The sequence below is a fragment of the Rhineura floridana genome, chromosome 1 (genome assembly GCF_030035675.1).
Source record: "Rhineura floridana isolate rRhiFlo1 chromosome 1, rRhiFlo1.hap2, whole genome shotgun sequence".
Lineage (NCBI taxonomy): Eukaryota > Metazoa > Chordata > Lepidosauria > Squamata > Rhineuridae > Rhineura > Rhineura floridana.
In genome coordinates, this window is record NC_084480.1 from 132,566,574 (window position 1) to 132,585,950 (window position 19,377).

Consider the following 19,377-nt stretch of genomic DNA (forward strand, 5'->3'; position numbering starts at 1 on the left):
CAATGAGGCTTACGCCCAAGTAAGTGTGTATTTGCCGCCCAAGTGGCAAAGAGTTGTTATACACACACCTTCATAGTTCATGAATGCAATCAAACACATTTGGGGCTTTATGGTATGCAGTCAGTTTTTCCCATAAAAGTATCCCACAATTTTTCAGCCACTGTCATTTTAAAGGTATCGCTTTATACAGTCCAACAAAATCTGAAACACCACAGGTTTGCCATCCCTGTTCTAAGCAGCAAACAAAAGCAGATGGGGTGGGGGTGTAGGTGAGAGCTCGATCCAGCGAGGCTCTGAAACACTGGAGAGCCATTGCCAGTCGGTATAAGTGGTCGCCTTGTTGTGGAGAAGCCTGTCCCTTGGAGGTCTGCAAATCCTACAGACCCTCTTTCTCAGCCTTCAGAGAGTCCTCCAGGCACTCCCCTATCCCACCCTAGAGTTTGAGTAAGCATTTTCAGCTAGAATTGACACCTTTTTTACTGGCTCTGAAATTTAGCAGATAAAGCTTTTCCTGGCATGAAAATAAGCAATGGGGGAAAACCTCACTGGCACAATTTCTTTGCATCAGGCTGCTGTTGAAGAGTGGGAGGAGGGTGAATAAATGAAGTGGGGATCCTACTGTCAAGATATTCTTGCACCTGTATTTTAGTTGGGATCCATCCTGCCAATTGTGTATCTTGAGGCTCTCTTCCCCTACAAATCAGCCCTTTATTGAGAAGCGTGGCTGTCACTCAGATACTGCAAATTGCCTTTGATGCAAAAATATTCCTTTGGCTAATTAAAAGTAGCCAGTTTACTACTTCCAGTCTCCTTTTGTTGGAAGGAGACCTGCAGGCATTGCTAATTGAAGGTGCATGGATGGAAGCTAAGAGCAGAGTCCCCCTTCCAGTACAAGTATTTTCATTGGACAATAACTAAAAACTAATTTGTCTTTTTTTGTCTCCTTTATATCTGACATATTTTTGGAAAATATTTCCCTGGTGAATCCCAGCAATTTGGTTTTCACCTAAAAAGCAACCTTTATTACCTTTGACAGCCAGTTACAAGGTAATGATTTTTCCCATGCACTTCTTTATCTGTTAAGATGCTTTGGAACATTATCATTTCAGACAACGCTGCCATGCTTGTCTTGCAAACACTTAACTTCCTCACAAAATACATCTACCCATTCATACAGGCTGAGATATCTGTATCTCATATTGACATATAGATAAGGTTGCCAGCTTTTTTCCTGGCAGCGCTTTTCTGCCTTTAATAGTTGCCTAGCATGCAGAAATTTAGCAGGTGAATCTTTACCCATCCAGTTCGTTTCCATTTCTGGGGGGAAAACTTCACCTGCTACGTTTGTTTGGTCAGTCAGCTGTTAAAGGTGCATGAGCCCTACATTTCTCTTTGTCAGCCAGCTATTAAAAGTACAAGGGGGAAGCACAGCCAATATAGCTTCTTTCTTAATTAAACTTGTAGTACCTTCAATTGTTTTGCTCTGCTCTCTCAGAGGTTCATGATAATAAAATCAGAGAATCTGTGCAGACGCTCAGTTCTGTGTCTCTCTGGAATGCAAGCACTGCTATGTTGCTAGGCATAGCTAGCACTACTCTTAGACTAATAGTATTAGAAGATCTTAGTGTGACGAGGTGTATTGGCTCCTTAAATAAGAGAATGCAGATTGATAATGTAACAGCAGTGAATTCATTAGCGTGAGCTAGCTCCCATCTAGCTTAATTTACTCTGTGTATGCCTCCTGGAAGCCCTTGAAGCACGGAGCAGGAGGTGGAGGTTACCATCCACATTCTCCTGGGAAAAAGATACAGAGATGTTGAATTTATATTATGTTGTGAATTGGAAATTAACTACAAAGGCAGTAAGAAAGGAGAGCTGTGAAGCAAACCTCTCACCCTGAAAAGCTTTTAGTACCCTGGGGAGTAGGAGGAGGAAGGAGAGCAGCTACAAAGTGAAAGATCAAAGAAAAGGATCTTCTAATAAGCAGTGATGTGCTGAAGGTTGCACACCATACACTTAAAGCACATGACTTCCCCCAAAGAATCCTGGGAACTGTAGCTCTGTGAGGAATAAACTACAGTTCCTAGGATTCTTTGGGGGAAGAAATTTATTTATGTATTTATTATCTTATTTATTAAATTTATATCCCACCTTTCCTCCCAGAAGGAGCCCAAGGTAGCAAGCAAACACTAAAAACACTCTAAAACATCTTAAAAACAGACTTTAAAATATATTAAAACAACTTTAAAAACATATTAAAACAAAACATCTTTTTAAAAAAGCTTTTAAAACATATTAAAAAGCAATTCCAACACAGGTGCAGACTGGGATAAGATATCTACTTAAAAGGCTTGTTGGAAGAGGAAGGCCTTCAGTAGGCACCAAAAAGGTAACTGAGATAGTGCCTGTCTAATATTTAAGGGGAGGGAATTCCAAAGGGTCAGCGCCACAACACTAAAAGTCCACTTCCTATGTTGTGCTGAATGGACCTCCTGATGAGATGGTATCTGCAGGAGGCCTTCACCTGCAGAGTGCAGTGATTGACTGGGTATATAAAGGGTAAGATAACTTTCAGATATCCTGGTCCCAAGCTGCATAGGACTGGAATATCTGTTTTATACACCAAAACCAGAACCTTGAACTTGGCCCAGTAGCTAATGGGCAGCTAGTGCAATTCTTTCAGCAGCGGTGTGGCATGTCGGCAATACCCAACATGAGCGGTCGCGCTGCCTCATTTTGCATCAGCATCCGGACCAACCTCAGGGGCAGCCCCACATAGAGCACACAGAGTGCTCTATATGTATGGTATATACACAACCATTATTTAATGAAGTAGGCACATAACAACAAATTGTTTGTTGTATTCTTACTGCCAGGAAGTAAGGATGTGGGATTTTTATATTTTATTTTATTTTATTCCCTCAGTTGCCCAAATAACTTGACTGGCTTTTGCTAAGCATTTTGATGAGTGGGATGCCATTTGTTGCTCCACCTCAGCCAGCAACATGTCTTGGGCCAGCCTTGGAAGGCATAGCAACTTCCCCTCACCTTCCCCTCTTCCCCTCTTGGTGACTGTGTGGCACAGGCCCAAAGGCAGAAGACAAGCAAATGAAAGCGGCCATTCATTCACAGAAGATTCTTTGAAGAGCGGTCAGAGGGACAGTCTTTTATTTGATGGTGTCTTGTATTCGAAGGGCTTTCCAGCCCAAGTCCAGTTTAAAGATAAAGAACTATAGGAGAGCAAGGGGCCTTGAAGTGGTCCACCAACAGGTTAGCACCTGGACAGCAGACTGAGCACTGCAGCACACAGGTCACCTGGTTAGACAATGTTCCTCAGTATGGTGAGTCGTATTGTCTTTCTCCTGAAATTGTAGCACTTGTAAATTTGCATGTGTACATACCCGTTAGAATGTGTAAGTTCTACGCAAATAGGTGTCTTTTTTTTGCAGCAAGGAGGAGGTGGACCTTCTCGATGGGGAGAAATTCATCTGGAACATCTTGTCCAAGTCTCCCCCACCTAAATATATATATATATCTGCACTTAGTACAGGGGTTGCCAACATGGCACCCACAGATGCACATGTATCTGCAGAGGCTTTTGATGGTGTCCAAAGGGTCCCTGTCCTTTACCTCTTGTCCTGCTGAAATTAGCCTTGAAAGAAGCATTCTGTTGTAGCCAATAGAATGGGTTTTGGAGTGTGTGTGTACCCATGACAGTTTCTCTGGTTCACAAATGTGCCCACAAGCCCATCACCACCACCAAAGTTAGCAAGCCCTGATTTTATAGAATAACTATGGTTTGGTATCCATCTTTAGGTCATATCCTTACCATACACATTTTAGTATGTGTTTTAAATTGTTTTTATATTGTTTTAAATTTTAAAATTGTGTTTTAAACTGTTTTTAAAATATGTGTTTTAAATTGTATATTTGTTTTAATGTTTTTGATTGCTGTAAACCGCCCAGAGAGCTTCGGCTATGGGGCGGTAAAGAAGTGCAATCAATCAATCAATCAATCAATCAATCAATATACTTAAGCAGTATTATACCACTTTTCACAATCATGGCTTCCCCCAAATAATCCTGGGAACTGTAGTTTGTTAAAGGATGCTGAGAGTTGTTAAGAAACCCCAATTCCCCTCAGACAGCTATAATTCTCAAAGTGGAGTAACATTCAATCCTTTTTCCAAGAGAACTCTGGGAATTTAGGTATGTGAAGGGAATAGGGATCTCCTAACAACTCCCAGTACCATTAACAAACTGCAGATCCCAAGATTCTTTGGGGGAACCCAGGAACGTTAAAATTGGTATAATAGTGCTTTAAATATCTGGTGCAAATGTAGCCTTAAAGTGGAGGAAGCGCAACAGGGAGCCAAAGTTAATAAAATGGAGCAACACACCACACAAGAGGAGGTACCTGTTACAATGGCATCCCTCTAATGGTTTAGGCAAAGCTCAGCAGGAAGTTATCTAAGGATCATATCCATTCAGTGGGTTGCAAACTGCCAGTATAAATGCCCTGGACTGGATGCATATATGGCTGGTATGATTTTCTTTCTTGGGGAGAGGGTGAAGATGGGTTTGGGCAGGGGAGGTGGCCGAGGGCAGAAATACTGCACTGCCTGTCCCCTTCCATGTGCTGCTGAGCAGAAAATAAAGCTCTTGAGCCCCTTCTCCCCATCCTCTCCCTCTTGCTGCATGTCTTGAGGTGTCTACTGGCCCAGGAGAGGTGGTAAACACAGCATAAGGAAATGGGACTGGAGAGTTCCCCCTTCATTGCATCATAATTCCCTCTTTCATAAGGTTGAAGTTTATAGTTTCTTTCAAAGGCAGAGGTTGGCCATCCTAAACCACCATTACATCCTCATTTGCTGCTAAATAGCTAAAGGTTACTTATGCTCTGATCTGCTTTCTCAACACACGTTATCTGGGGTAACCCAGTAGGACCTAGAAGCATGAAGGGGATGTGGTCACAGCTCAACAGTAGAGGATGTGCTGTGTATGTTTCAGGTTCGCTCCCTTGCATCTCCAGTTAAAAAGAGCTTGGATGGTAGGGCTGAGCTGCCCTTAGGCAGAACATACAGGTTTTGGAAGATGGCCAATGGCCTACTCCAGTGTTCTTCAACCTTGGGTCCCCAGATGTTGTTGGACTATAGCTCCCATCATCCCTGAACCATTGACTGTGCCATTTGGGAATGATGCGAGTTGTCGCTTGGCAACATTTGGAGACCCAACATTGAAGAACACTGGTCTACACAGTGTAAGGCAGCTTCATATGTCCATGTGCACATATTGGAAACCCTTGGCTCTTTATGTCTGTTTTCCGACCTGCTGTGAAACCCCACTGTAATGCACGTATAAATCTTCTGACAACAATCAATGACCAGGCTCTGGCCCCTTGTCACTTAAATGATCCTGGTTTTTCTTTTTGTCAGCCTTGAATAACTTTGGACACTCTAACCTTGAGGGGTGTGATGAGAAATGGCTTTGGGAAGCAACATGCAGCGAAGTTACTCCATCATCCCATGCTTCATCTTTGTCGAGGTGAGTACAGCTTTCGGACTTCTGGGTTTTGTGGAACAATAAATATTAATTTCATCACACTGGGTTAGAACTGGAGGGAAAATATGGTAGATTTCATGCTGGGGCTGCAATCCTGAGCATATTGACTTCTAAGTGTTTAGAGTCAGCCTGCAAGGGGTGTATTGATCATGCAGGCATTGTGAGGTGTACTTACTTTGATGAGGCTAAGAGAAGATTTCCAAGGCAATGAAAGCAAAATCATGGTCTCTTTCTATTCTGGTGATGTGTGGGTTTTATAAGTTGTAAGTCCTTGTTTGCATATATGTGTGTTTTTAATTTTAAAAATGGTTCAGATTTGATTTTATCGCTTGGTCTGAAACTACTAAAACAGAGGAGGTTGCATGACATAGAAGGTGGCTCTCCTCTCACCTAGACAGTGCTTTGATCATCTGGAAGAGGTCGTACAGTTGATTTCATATCTGTGCATAAGAACAGAATAATGGCCTTTGCTGAATAAGCACATGGTGCTTCCATCACCCACACTTATTTATGATGTTCAAAGCTGAGCCTGCACATCTCCTCAAATCCTTATAGGTGTATATTCAACACACACGCACGCGTGCGCATGCATACACACACACACACACACACACCCCTCCCTGTGGGGGTAAGGTGCACAGGCTGAGCTTCAGACTAAGTGGGTTCTTTGTCACCCAGTGTGATTCTCCTGGCCTGCCCCTATGTACAGATGTGCATAGCTGCATATCAAATAACCGGCTCACTGCTTATGCTTTATACAAGTCAGCCACATTTTAAAATAGTTTAAAGCACTACTCATATGTTTATCTATTCATTTGTTATCCTATTGTGTGTTTGTGTTCTTCCACGTGAACTATTTATTGATTGATCATTCATCCTAATTTACTTGCACAAAGCTAACATGGTGGTTAGACTATGTCTAGTCTTTACTGAGCATTTGTTCTGATTTGTTTACAGGACAGTTATCTGAAAATGTGCATTCATTCTGAATTCATCCTGATTTGCTTGTGGGGTGTTCACAAGTCTTCATGTTAATTATTCTTTCATCCCACACTTTTCAATGCATTTCCCCATCAATTTCCCATTTTCTTTAAAGTGGATTTGTTGCACAGCGGCGCCAGAGTGCTATAATCCACTTCAGTGATGCAAACTGGTAAGCACTTGAATCTCTCCCACAAAATACTGAGAGTCTGGAGGCACTCTCTCTCTCTCTCTCTCTCTCTCTCTCTCTGTGTGTGTGTGATTTCAAGCATCAACAATAGTCCCCAGCCTGGTGCCCTCCAGAGGTTCCCCTCAGCTTCAACCATCATGGCTGCCAGGTTGGGGAAAGCTGCATTAGAAAATCAGCAGCTTTCCTCCATCACTGAAAAAGCCAAGGCGCAGTGTTTCCTGCAGGAGAGGAAAGGTTACATTTGAAATCAAGACAGTGAAGCCACCTATAAAAGTTACATTTGTCTCTTTCACCCTCAGCAAGCATGTGAAAGAAAAATGTCAACTCACTTGGCGCATCCAAAGACATTCCCAGTGGACTTAATTAATTTCAACTTCGCTTACATTTTCTGCGATGCGCCAGGCAAACAACAGAGCTCTTTGGATAGTAGGTGAAGTCAACTTACAAGCCCCCCCTTTTTTTGTTCTTCTGCCACAGTGATTCATGAATTCTCTTTCTCACAGGAGAAGACAGCTCTAAAAACATCCCCACCAGTCTCTCTCCAGTATCTCCAAAGCTGGATTTGGAGGGAGCCTTTTTTTCCTAATCTCACAACTGCCATTGTTTCTTTTCCCTAAGTGTTTGGATGAAGTTGCTGTCCCAGGTCACAGCTTCCTCATTTATTATAAGGAGTGAATATACAGATATCCAGCATACACACAGAAGGACCGCTGAGGCTGCAATCCTAAACATGGTTACCTGGGAGTAAGTCCCACTGAACTCAGTGGGGATTACTTCTGGGTAAATCTTACAGGATTGCCCTGTAATTTATGTGTTTCACTAGCCTCAGGTGTTCCTGTCTAAACCCAGAGAGACATCTTTGGAAAAAGTGGCTTGGGGACCCATGGAGAACTCTGCCCCAACTGAAAACTTGGAGGAACCCGCAGTAGTCCAAAAGCAGCCTGAAGAGCCTTGTTGCAAGGATGCTTTACCTGGGCCTCCCAGGAACCTGTTTGACCCAATCCCATGCCCTGCCTCAATCCCCGATTCTTCCCCAGGGCTCCGGAATGAAGGCAGCAGTGCTCCTGACAGAGTACCCATTTGACTTTCTCACCAAAGGCTTTCTTGGATGGAAGGATCTACTCGGGGAAGTGGGGGATGGGCAGAGAAGACCCAGCTGCAAGCTATGACCTGCCAGAGAACCAGGTCAAGGAGGAGCTGATTGTGATATTATATAAGCCTCTCGATTTCCTCTGGACTTTTTTTCTGAGTTAATAGCTTCCTTTTGAGCTCATTAACCTCCAGCTCTTCCTGGCTTAGCTTCTGCTGCATTCTCCACACCAGGTGCTGGTCCTGGAAAGCCAGGGCTAAAGTATTTATTTCCAGGCCTAGATATTTTTCAGGATTTTCAGGATATGTCTATCGTTCCTGATTCATGCGAACCACAAATGAGGCAGTCATTTTGTGTCTGGGCTCTGCCATTTCCTACTGCTGATGAGCTTTTCTTTTAAAATGTATTTTAAAGCATTTCTAAACTGCTTAATGTTTAAAAATCTCTAAGCGGTATACAAAAATGCAACATAAAAACAATAAAACAGTATCATAAAACAGAGATACAGCATAAAAACCCAGTAAAAGTATTATTTAAAAAGATGAAATCAGAAATTCAGTAATAGTAAGTCCAATTTTATAGGTCAGGGAAAGCCTGAGCAAAAAGATATGTATTTACAAGATACCTGAAGCAACTGATGGTTCCTGGTTCATGTATGCGTAATTGTCTGATGAGGGTTTTTTCTTCTTCTTGGATGACAGAGGGAATGGCATTCCACAGTGCAGGGGCAATGGCAGAGAACACCCTCTTTTGCGTCACCACCATGTGATATTCTGTGGGTTGCAGTGCCACAAGTAAAATTTCCCCAGAAGATCTAAGTGATCTTACATAGGGGCAGGCACATCTTTCAGGTAACTTGATCCCAAGTTGTTCATGATATGGATTGGTATGGAAGGCTTTAAAAAAAAAAAAAAAAAATCCTCCACATGGAAATCCAGCATGTCAGAGAAAAAGAACCTTCCTAACCTTGCCTTTTTCCTGACACGTGATTTTTCTGTGTGTAAGGAACTTCTTTTCATGCAGAAGCATTTGACACTCAGCACCATTTCCCACCCCCAATTTAGAAACTGAAGTGGCACAGTCTAGGAATGGATTTATTTCTTTATCTGCTGTTTGTGTGAACTGTGCCTCAGTCTCCAAGGAAACCCTGAGCTGTATTTTTTCTTTCTTCCTTTCTGCAAATCAAGGCAACAGGCGAGGGGAGAAATCAATCTATCATTCCTTCACCCAGTCAATAATTATTTTTTCTTTAAGGAGCGAAAGAGAGACACCATGTCTCAGAAGTAAGATCTTTTAATTTATAGCCCTCTAATGTGTGAATGATGAGTCTGTCTGAAAGTGCAAGTGAGAGAATTATAAATTGGCTTTTCTGTAGTCAAGGCTGACATGAACATAAAAATAAATCAAGTAAGAGCATTGGGGAAAAGGTGAGCGTGGTTTGCTGTCCCAAATATCCTTCTGCTTGCTACAAATAAAGCCAGCATTCATGGTTAATTTCAGAAGCAGAGTGAAAGTGTGTGGCTTCTTTAAACACACACAGTCACACACACATCGATGTCTACTAGTAGTCTCATTTATAGATTCTTTTTAAAATACATTTCTACAATTTAGTGAGGGTTACATCCATAACGTAGGAAGCTGCCTTTAAAGCACATCCAATGCCCATTTAAATTACATGCCTTCCCCCAAAGAATCATGGGGACTGTAGTTTGTTAAGGTTGCTGGGAATTTGTAGCTCTGTGAGCAAGAAACCACAGTTCCCAGGATGCTTTGGAAAGATCATGTGATTGAAATGCACATTGGATTTCCTTTAAATGTGTAGGGTGGATCTGCCACAAGCCAGGGTGCCTCGACTATTGCTATTTTGTGGGACGGGTTCAAGCCCACACCAGAACTTTAGGTTTGCACAGTTGAAGTGAGTTAAAACCCTGTGTTGCCTAGCACAACAAATCTACTTTTTAAACGAATCAGACTTTGTGGTTTGGAAAGTGATGGGGAAATGCATTGGAAAGTGTGGGATGAATGAATGATTAATGGGAAGATGTATAAACACTCTACAAGCAAATAAAGATGAATGCAGGACGAATGCTCACTGTTGTATAACCACCCTACAAACAAACCAGAACAAATGCTCAGCAAGACTGGATATAATCTAACCTCCATGTAAGCTTTGTGTGAGCAAATAAGGACGAATGCTCGCCAAATAGGTCATGCGGAGGGGCACTGAGACCATTGGCCCATCTAGCTCAGTACTGTATACATACATTGACTGTCAGCGGCTCTCCAGGGTTTCAGGGAGGAGTCTTTTCCCAGCCCTAGCTGGAGATGCCAGAGTTGAACCTGGGACCTTTTGCTTGCAAAGCATGTGTTGTATCCCTGAGCTACAGCTCTTAATATAACTGCCACAATCCAATAACTAACACAAGGTTCATAATCTTGGATTCTTCTTCCATACGCTGATTTTACACCTTTTTAACAGTATTTTTTGCAAAGCTGTGGCTTCCGTTTTGCAAACTGATGGTACTCTCAAACCCAGGTGTCCCTTCATCTCGTCCAGTAACCCTGTGATCTTTAGTGAACCCTTTCCAATAGACTAATCTGCTGAGGAGCCACAGCATGTTAAGTCTCACTATTGCCCCATGTACAGAGAACCCAACCTAATACATTTCCAGCGCTCTGTGACTGGGCACTGTTGGGGAAGATGAACAAGAACAGCCTGCTTGTTGTAACTGATCTTCTCACTGAAGAGCCACTGGCAGACAGTTTTGAAGAACCCCAGGGTGCCATGGAATGCATTTTGCAAACCACCATTTGTCAGCATACATGTTAACATAAGAATGTAGGAAGAGCCCTGCTGGATCAGATCAGTGGCCCATCTGGTCCAGCATCCTGTTCTCTCAGTGGCCAACCAGATGTCCATGAGAAGCACGTAAGCAGGACATGAGCGCAGCAATGCTCTCCTCATCTGCAATTCCTCACATGGTATTCAAAGGCATGCTGCCTCTGACAGTGGAGGTAGGACATAGCCATGGTGACTAGTAGCCATTGATTATGGTCCACATGTATTAGAAATGGGACCCAAGGTATGCAAAAAATGAATCCAGATTATTGTGACTTGCACTAGAATGCGTATTTGACTTCAAAATGCTTCTGTCCTCTGTTCTGCTGCCTGTTAATGGTTTTCACAAATCACACATTCTAGACAGAAATGCATGTTAGCTTTGCTTATAAAATGTCCTTACATCATAAAAGATGTTCTTTTTGCTGAATGGTGATTTTCTCATTGTAGTATTAACTATTTCCATTGCGTTTCCTGAGTGGTATTAGTCTGAAGAGAATGTTAATGTGAGTGAGGCCTTTTGCTGTGATTGAAAGGTGTCATAAACTGCATCCATGCTTTTCAGTTTTATAAATGTCCCCTTGCTGGTCACTTTCTGTATAGCTGTGACCTTGATGGTCAATTTCATTGCTAATACAAATTGAGTCAGTGTTTTCCTTTTATGCTTTGTGGGATTGTTATTTAATTTAATAAAGGCTATTCTAAGCTGCAGGGGGTTGGTTTAAGAAAAGAGTAGTTGCCCACCAAATGGTGGAAAGATATAATGGAAACATGGCCAGAAAGATGAGCTGTTGTTGAGAGTCAGCCCCAACTTCCTTTCCCTCTTTGCAGCTGACTTTGAGCCCTTTTGTTCATACTTTTGTTTCCTTTGGCACCTGCTTCTGGCCAGCTTGCCATCTGGACCCTGGGGTTTTAAAACATGCAAATAGGAGATATGAGAGGAGGGGGTTGGCTTGTTATACTCACTGATGCTGTCACAATGGCCCTTAACTCAACTTTGTGTGGGCCTTTTCCTTAATGCTGTGTCTAGAGGAATGGGGATATTTTGGGGGCTCCTTCCCAGGTGAAAGGCCAACACATTATCTTTTCCTCTACACCTGCTCTCTGGCAGTACCTCTTCATGCCCATATCTGCACCATGCAATTACAGCACTGTTATACCACTTTAACCACCATGGCTTCCCCTAACGAATCCTGGGAACAGTAGTTTGTTAAGGGTGGTGAGAGTTGTTAGGAGACTCCTGTTTCCCCCCACAGAGCTACAGTTCCCAAGTGGTTTAACAATCAATCCTTTTCCCCAGGAACTCTGGGAATTGTAGCTCTGTGAGGGGAATGGGGGGCTCCTAATGACTCTCCACTCTTCACAAAGTACATTTTCCAGGATTCTTTGTGGGAAACCGTGACTCTTAAACTGGTATAGCAGTGCTTTAAAAGTATGGCTTGGATGTGGCCCAGTAAGTGGTTCCGGAGAAAGAGGTGGCCAGAAGCGCTCTCTGACACCTAGATTATATAAGATGCTGTCCAATCTGAAAATGAAGGTAGTCTTGATCAAATAAATATGCAGCGTCATGAGTGTATGCATGATTAAAATAGGACAGTATTGTTAAGAGTTAGAAAAACATCATTCTGTTTCCCTTTGTACTTAATCTGACAAATTTAACATGCAGGATCATTCACGTTTCAGTTTCCAGTGTACATACTATTATATATTCTGACCTGGAGATTAGTTATTTCCTGTAAGAATTTGCACTTTCCTACTAGCTTTAACACATTCCTTTTTTCTGTCTGGAATTTGAACTTTTCAGTAATAGAGAGGATGCATGAGACATATAATCTATAACAGCAGAAAGGTTAAATCAATGTTTCAGTCCTTAATTGGAAGAGCTGCTTCCTGTTAGAACTGAACAAAAAGGTGAAGTAAGGGCTCATTAAAATAGTTCCCAGGCATTTATCAAACGAGTAACCAAAAAGCTCAGAAAACCAAGCTTTTTGAGGAAACTGCGATCAAAGAATTTTATTCAACTACAAATCACCTTGTGGGATCATACTAAAGGTTCACAGTAGTCCAGTCTTCTGTTTCAAACAGTGGCCAGTCAGATATCTCTGGAAAGTTCACAAACAGAACCTGGGTGTAATCACTGTTCACTGTTGGTTCTCAGAATCTGTTAATCAGAGGTATGTTACCTCTGAACATGGAAATTCCATTTTACACTATAGTGGTTAATGACCACTGGCAAACTAATGGCCATATTCAAGCAGTGGTGGAGAATCTGTGGTTCCTTTGGGAGAAAGAGCATGATATAAATTAAATAAGTTCTTGGACTCCAACTCCCATCAGCCCCAGCTTGCATGGCCAATAGTCAGGAATGGTGGGAGTTATAGTTCAGCAACATCGGGAGTGTCACAGGTTCCCCATCCCATGGTTTAGTAATACTGGCATGAGGTATGGCGCTTCCCATACAGTTATGAGAAGGACTTCTGCAACCTTCAGTTTCACATTCACAGAATCCTTCCTTCTTGTTGCATACAAACCAGAGGTTGTGGTTTAAAATGAACTGTTGTCAGTTTCAGGGCAAGGCAACTTCAAACCATGGTTTATGAAGCTGACTTGTTTAACCAGCCAGTTAACACACATGGTAATGATTAATACCCATAGATCAGCCTTGTATTTAAGCACTACCCTGGTGGTCACAAGGTGACCAGGAATTGTATACAGGCAAGTGGAGGGGGCTGGTGGAGCACTTTGTCCTCCTCTCTGCTCAGCATAGAAAACAAGCTGGCTGCTAGAGGACGGAGGTCCCCTCCTCCATGCATAACATAGTAGTGCAGCTCTCTGTCCCTCCTCTGCCAGCTTCCAGGAGAAATGTTTTACATTTCCCAGGCTAGTTACTCTTACAGGCATATTTACAAGTCTACCATAGAAAGGCCCTCCATAATGTTTTTAAAAAGCCATTTAAGCATGTTTCTGTCTCTATATTTTGCAGCAATATAGCAGTTATGCCTTGCATGATAAAAAAATTTTGAGTATCTGGAAACCACTATTAATGAATTCTGTTGCACAAACTCAAGTTCTAGTGTTTCAGAAGAGACTGCATAATTATTTCTATCCACTCTCTCTACACTCCTCTGGCCTGCAAACCAGTCTTCACCCATCAGGTCTCCCCTTTTGACCTGAGAGCGCATTTTGGGGAATACATCATACATGATGTCAGGTGTGGGGTGGGTAAGGCCAGGGTTTCAGTTAGAAGCTTGGAGAGAAGAAATGTGGGGAGGCTTGGAAAGGACAAAGGATTTTGAGATTTCAGTGGGACAATCCATCATTCAATTATGTGATATTATAATGATGACATGTGATTGACAGGTGATTTGCCTCATCCACCTGCCAAAATTGGGCTGTGGGGTGGAGTCAGGTAGAGATCTGGTCCCTGAAGCCAAAAAGCCAATGCTCTACATCACTTAGAAATGTTATACACCTCTTATCATTTTCCCTCCCTGCTGTTTTAGGGGTATTTAGGGGATATATTCCCCTAAACTACCCCCGTCCCAACAAGCCTTTTTTTGCAGGTAAGATGCATACTTCTGACCATTTTATTTGCCCTTTTTCTGTACTACTTCCAACTTTATAATTTTATGTTTGAGATGGGGTGAACTAACACTGCAATTATATTCTAAATATGTCATTGATTTATAGAACAGCAATATGATACATATTCTTATAGCCCTCAAAAATTCTGAAATGTTGGGAGAAGCCATGCTGATTCTTCCCTCACTGAGGCTTGTTCTTCTATATGCTTCATAAATGGTGTTTTCCATCAAATTAGCTGGTACAGACATTAGTCTGACAGATCTGGATCTCTTCCCTTTGTTTATTGGTGTTATGTCAATCATCTTTCACTCTTCAAGTCAGAGGCTGACTTGGCTGATGTTAAATATTTAAATTTTTGCCACTTTTTGTCCCAAAGGCCCCCAAAGCAGTGAACACTATATTAAAACAAAAAACAAAAAGAACATGAAATGGACTGCCTTCAAGTCGATTCTGACTTATGGCGACCCTATGAATAGGGTTTTCATGGTAAGCAGTATTCAGAGGTGATTTACCATTGCCTTCCTCTCAGGCTGAGAGGCAATGACTGGCCCAAGGTCACCCAGTGAGCTTCATGGCTGTGTGGGGATTCAAATCCTGGTCTCCCAGGTTGTAGCCCAACACTCTAACCACTACGCTACACTGGCTCTCATTAAAACAAAATACACAGTAAAATACAGTTAAATGTAATCAGTCAATCAAAACAATAAAAACATGTTTGTTAGTGGATAAATAATTTCACATTTGGTTCTTAAAGAGCTCTTATGTGAAATGTCATCTGGTCCTCGTGAATCATTTCATTTTCATGTGTCTATTAGTCTGGAAACATTCCAATTTTTGTATCTCTGTTTGACATAGTTCTTTAGATATACTGCAGTGGTTCACACCCAAGACCATCTGTTCCAAAGACTGATGCAAAAGATTTGTGAATCCATTTACATTTCCAGGTGAAATCCTGTGCAGTGACCTATCAGTGTCAATAGTTGCATGCGCATAAGCCAAAGCAGATCTGAAATTACTTGGTCCTTGCCTTTCAGTAGATTTGATTTTTACCATAGAAATGTTCCAGCATTAATATACTACAAATGAGTCTGCATGATCAGACAAATCACAAAGGCATGTGATTTGTGATAGTAATAATGAACTGTAGATGGAAGAAATGAGAAGGGAGAGAAAGAGAGAGAGAAAAGATTGCCAAGGCTTAGAATCTTAGCCCTCTTACAACTGCAGTTCAAAATAACTTCCCTCATCATGCTGGCTCTGATTGAGAGATATATATTGCGTGAAGAAGAGTTTTGCAAGCCTGGAAGGAATCAGTTCTTGACAGCTCAATTTATAACACACTTGAGAGAAACTAGAAGATTTTGCAGGATAATTAAAACTGGAGTGACATTGTCAAGCAGGATGTCAGGAGCAAACAGTCGCTCAGAATAGGCTGGATTTGCATTGGTCCTTCTGGGATGTTTATCATGCTGCCTCATTGGTGGAAACCTGTCTGAAATGACTTGGGTTTGTTTTTATTTGGACCGATTGGACAATGTCCTTAAGTGTCTGCTCAATCAACAGAGCTTCCCTGGGGTAAAATCATTCTCTGGATTGACCTGCTTTAGCGTGCATGTAGGGAATTGCAAGACTGAATGGCCTCCCATATATTAAAAAAATGCATTCAAAAGGAAAACTATATTCTGGGCAAAGACTTGTGGTCTAGCCTTCTCACTGCTATGCTAGTGGTCTGTGTATAAGGATTATTTTTTTGGGGGGGTGAGGTGTTGGTTCCCCTTGACCATCCTCCATTCATGAGAAAAGAAACTGTATTTGACAATATTGGCAACATTTTCTTGGGTGGGGTGTCAGCTTTTTGTTGTGCTTGCCTTTTGAGATGTCTGAGTGGTTTTCTCAGTTCTCTTACTTTCATTGTACAAATAATCTCTCCTGTGATCTGCATTCTGCAGCCTTACTGGGTCTGCATGCCAGAGAATTCCAACAGAAACAAGAACAGAAATTGCCGGTGTTTGCTTATGTGTCCAATATCTGAAACAGAAATCAATCCAGATAATATAATTGGTATTCACTGTTGTTGCTTTCAGTCCACAAACAATAAATTATTGATCCCCCCATTTGCATTCCTTTGCATTGAAATGAAAGGGTGGAAAACCATAAAACAATGTCATATAGGTAAATAACTACATAAGTTATTTAATTTTGCCACAGCAGACAGTGAGATGAAGAATGTAATTTTGGGCAGAAGACAAACTGCATGTGAATGAATGAATGAATCATTTATTACGGTCACAAACCAAAAGATTAAAATCAGTATAAAAAGCCACAAAAATAAAAATACATATAAAACACAACTGCTGATAATTGTTACAAACCAAATAAATACAAATTAAGTGGCTCCTTAGTCAGAAGGCTGGCAGCATTTTTTCCTAATTTGCATTGTGACAAAAAACTTTGTGACACTTTTTGTAACAGAAGGCAAAGGAGATAATAGAGGGGAAATTAGTTTCTTTCTGCATTCACTGTACAAATTACAAGACAGTAGAACATGTTCAACAGATTCCGTTACACCAGCTCCGCAAAGACATGTCCATTCACTGACTGGGATCTTATTAAATCGTCCTTTCAACAATGCCGATGGCAACACATTAAAGCGGACAAGAGTAAATGCTCTCCTGGACTTTGGAATAGTCAGTGAATACAAATATGAAGCTGCAATGATTCCGTAATTGTTACTATAGAGTAGTGGAGAGCAAGATTTATTAGCAGCAGTTCTTAAATGCTGCAAATCTAGGTCTATTAGTCTTTGGACAACAGAAATCTGGGCCTTCTTAAGCCTATAATTTTAGTTATCTTCTCCATCTCGCACATCCAGCGACACAAAGGAGTCCGATATTGCATGTGACAAATACAGGGCGGAATGAAAAACAATCCCTTTTTACAACCCTATTCCTGGGTGCCTGAGCATCCTAGAAGCCCCATGGTGTGTCTGAAGCAAGCAGTCACTCAGGATATGCTGTATTTGGATTGGTCCTTCTGGGGTGTTTTCCATGCTATTTCATTGGAGGAAACCTGCCTTAAATGGCTTGGATTAATTTTTTTTCTGGACTTTCCTATAATCATGGGAATTGGGGGAAGCAGTCTACTTGTGCTCCTAATAGCTATTGATAAATATATTTTGTTTTTGTTTTTTACTTTTAAAGAAATTAGTGCAGAAAGATATTTTCTGAAAAGGAAAAAGGAAAGACTTCCTATAAAAACAAAATCAGCAAACACTAATCTCAGGCTCTTGGGAGCCAACCTCCCCGCCTTTCCACCCTTAAATAAAAGCCCAGGGGAAGACATCATCATAAGGTAACTCCTCCAACAAGGCTTTTTTTTTCCATATCAGGGAGTGCAGGCAGCTTGTGAGGCTGCAGACCACTGGAAAAATGTTGAATGGAAACAAAACACATGCACACCACTCAATGACACCCACCAACATTCTAAAGAAATTCTGAAGCACCTTGCATATGAAACCTTATTTTGTGGAGAAGGAAAGTTTTCAAGAAACTGGAGGACTTTTTTGATTTTTGATTTTGAAAACCAGTTGCCTGAAGCCTCAGGAGGGGAGAGTGTTCTGGCACTCAGGTCCTGCTTGCGGGCTTCCCCCAGGTACCTGGTTGGCCACTCTGAGAACAGGATGCTGGACTAGATGGGCCACTGGCCTGATCCAGCAGGCTCTTCTTATGAGGACAGGTTCCAAAACAGCACTATTTTTTTTCTCCCTTAGGAAGACCATTCAAACAAACATCAAACTTGTAATTTGATGTGGAGAAATCTGGGAACTGTTTTCCATCACATGATGAAGTGTTTGGCTTGCCCAGATCTCAGGCACTACCTAAGTAACCAGATGATAATGATAGTAATGGCACTTGTACCTTACTACAGGTGTGGGGAACCTTTGGCCCTCCCAATATTGCTGAACTACAACTTCCATCAGGCCAGGCTTGCTGGAGCTGATGGGAGTTGTAGTTCAGCCTCATCTGAAGGCCAAAGGTTCCCCACACCTGATTTGCTGTATACTTTGAGTGTTGAAAGCACTTGTAATAACTGAAGGGAAATATGTATTTTTATCATCTCCGTGTTGCAGATAACTGCTGCAACTGCTGGTGGCTTACATAAAACCATCCTGATTTTTTGAGGGGTCAGTAAAATGGGATGGAAGTGTTTGCCTGTTCAGAGGGAGGACAAGAAACACTATCTTCACTCTGAAGTTGGTTCATGACATAGAGAAATTGCCACCCATGGGCTCTTTTGGAGGAAGGGTTAATATAAATGAAATAATAAATAAATAATCTGATTGACTGTGTGACTTCATGACATCATCCTATTTACGACATGATCCCCAGTTGGCTGGAATCTCATTTCCAGGAGGAAGATGCAGTTTTTGTTTTTCTTAGTTTGTGTTTTTAAGGTGGTAAAACAGCTGCTGAGTTTATCAGCCCTTGAAGACTGAGTCAAAAAGCTGAGGTGGGTGTCAGGACACATTCTGGCTTCCCCAAAGCACTATTTTCACACCAAAAATATTTGTAGGCCAACATTCAAAGCAGCCCTAGTTATAATAACTGGTAACAGTTGAATAGCCCAGAGAATGGCATCAAGGCACATGAAACACTCCTGTTGCTGAAGTGAAGCATGTTGGGCCCTATGAATTGTATGGGCGCAAGATTGCCTGAGGCCACAATGTCTGACCTCTTTCGGAGGAAAAGCGGCACAAAAGTATGTAAAATCCAAAGTATATAATATTTATGCTTGTATTGGTGTTGTGGTAGCATAACATCATCACTGTTATGATGACTGTTTCAATAGATGTTTGTGTATGTGAAGCCTTAGGCTGCCTTGATCCACTTACTTTTGAGTCATTCCATTGATTTTTAATGGCACTGTTCCAGCATAAGCTCTATGAGGATTTCATGCTAAAGATGAGATTGTTCTAATTATTTCGAAAAGGTGGCTTCCAGAGAAGAATGTTGGCCACGGGGCTTGAATTAGCATACACAGTAAAAGAATTCAGGCTTGACCTGCCTGACCTGATTTTAGAGCCAAATGGAAAAGACATTCACAGTGTTCATTAGATCACAAATGTAAAGT

At 41.7% G+C, this 19,377-nt stretch overlaps 1 protein-coding gene across 5 annotated transcripts in view; it reads left to right on the top strand.

The window, feature by feature from the left end:
• PLPPR1 (phospholipid phosphatase related 1) overlaps positions 1 to 19,377 on the top strand; it is a 155,694-nt gene that overhangs the window by 75,483 nt on the left and 60,834 nt on the right. For 3 of the 5 annotated variants that reach the window (XM_061632754.1, XM_061632725.1, XM_061632715.1), the window contains one exon: positions 5,436 to 5,544. In XM_061632754.1, coding sequence (XP_061488738.1) covers positions 5,482 to 5,544 — 63 coding nt within the window. In that variant the 5' untranslated portion in view covers positions 5,436 to 5,481. Of the gene's footprint in view, positions 1 to 411; positions 445 to 3,285; positions 3,342 to 5,435; positions 5,545 to 19,377 lie in introns of those variants that run through there. The other 2 variants (XM_061632736.1, XM_061632744.1) reach the window with 2 other exon arrangements.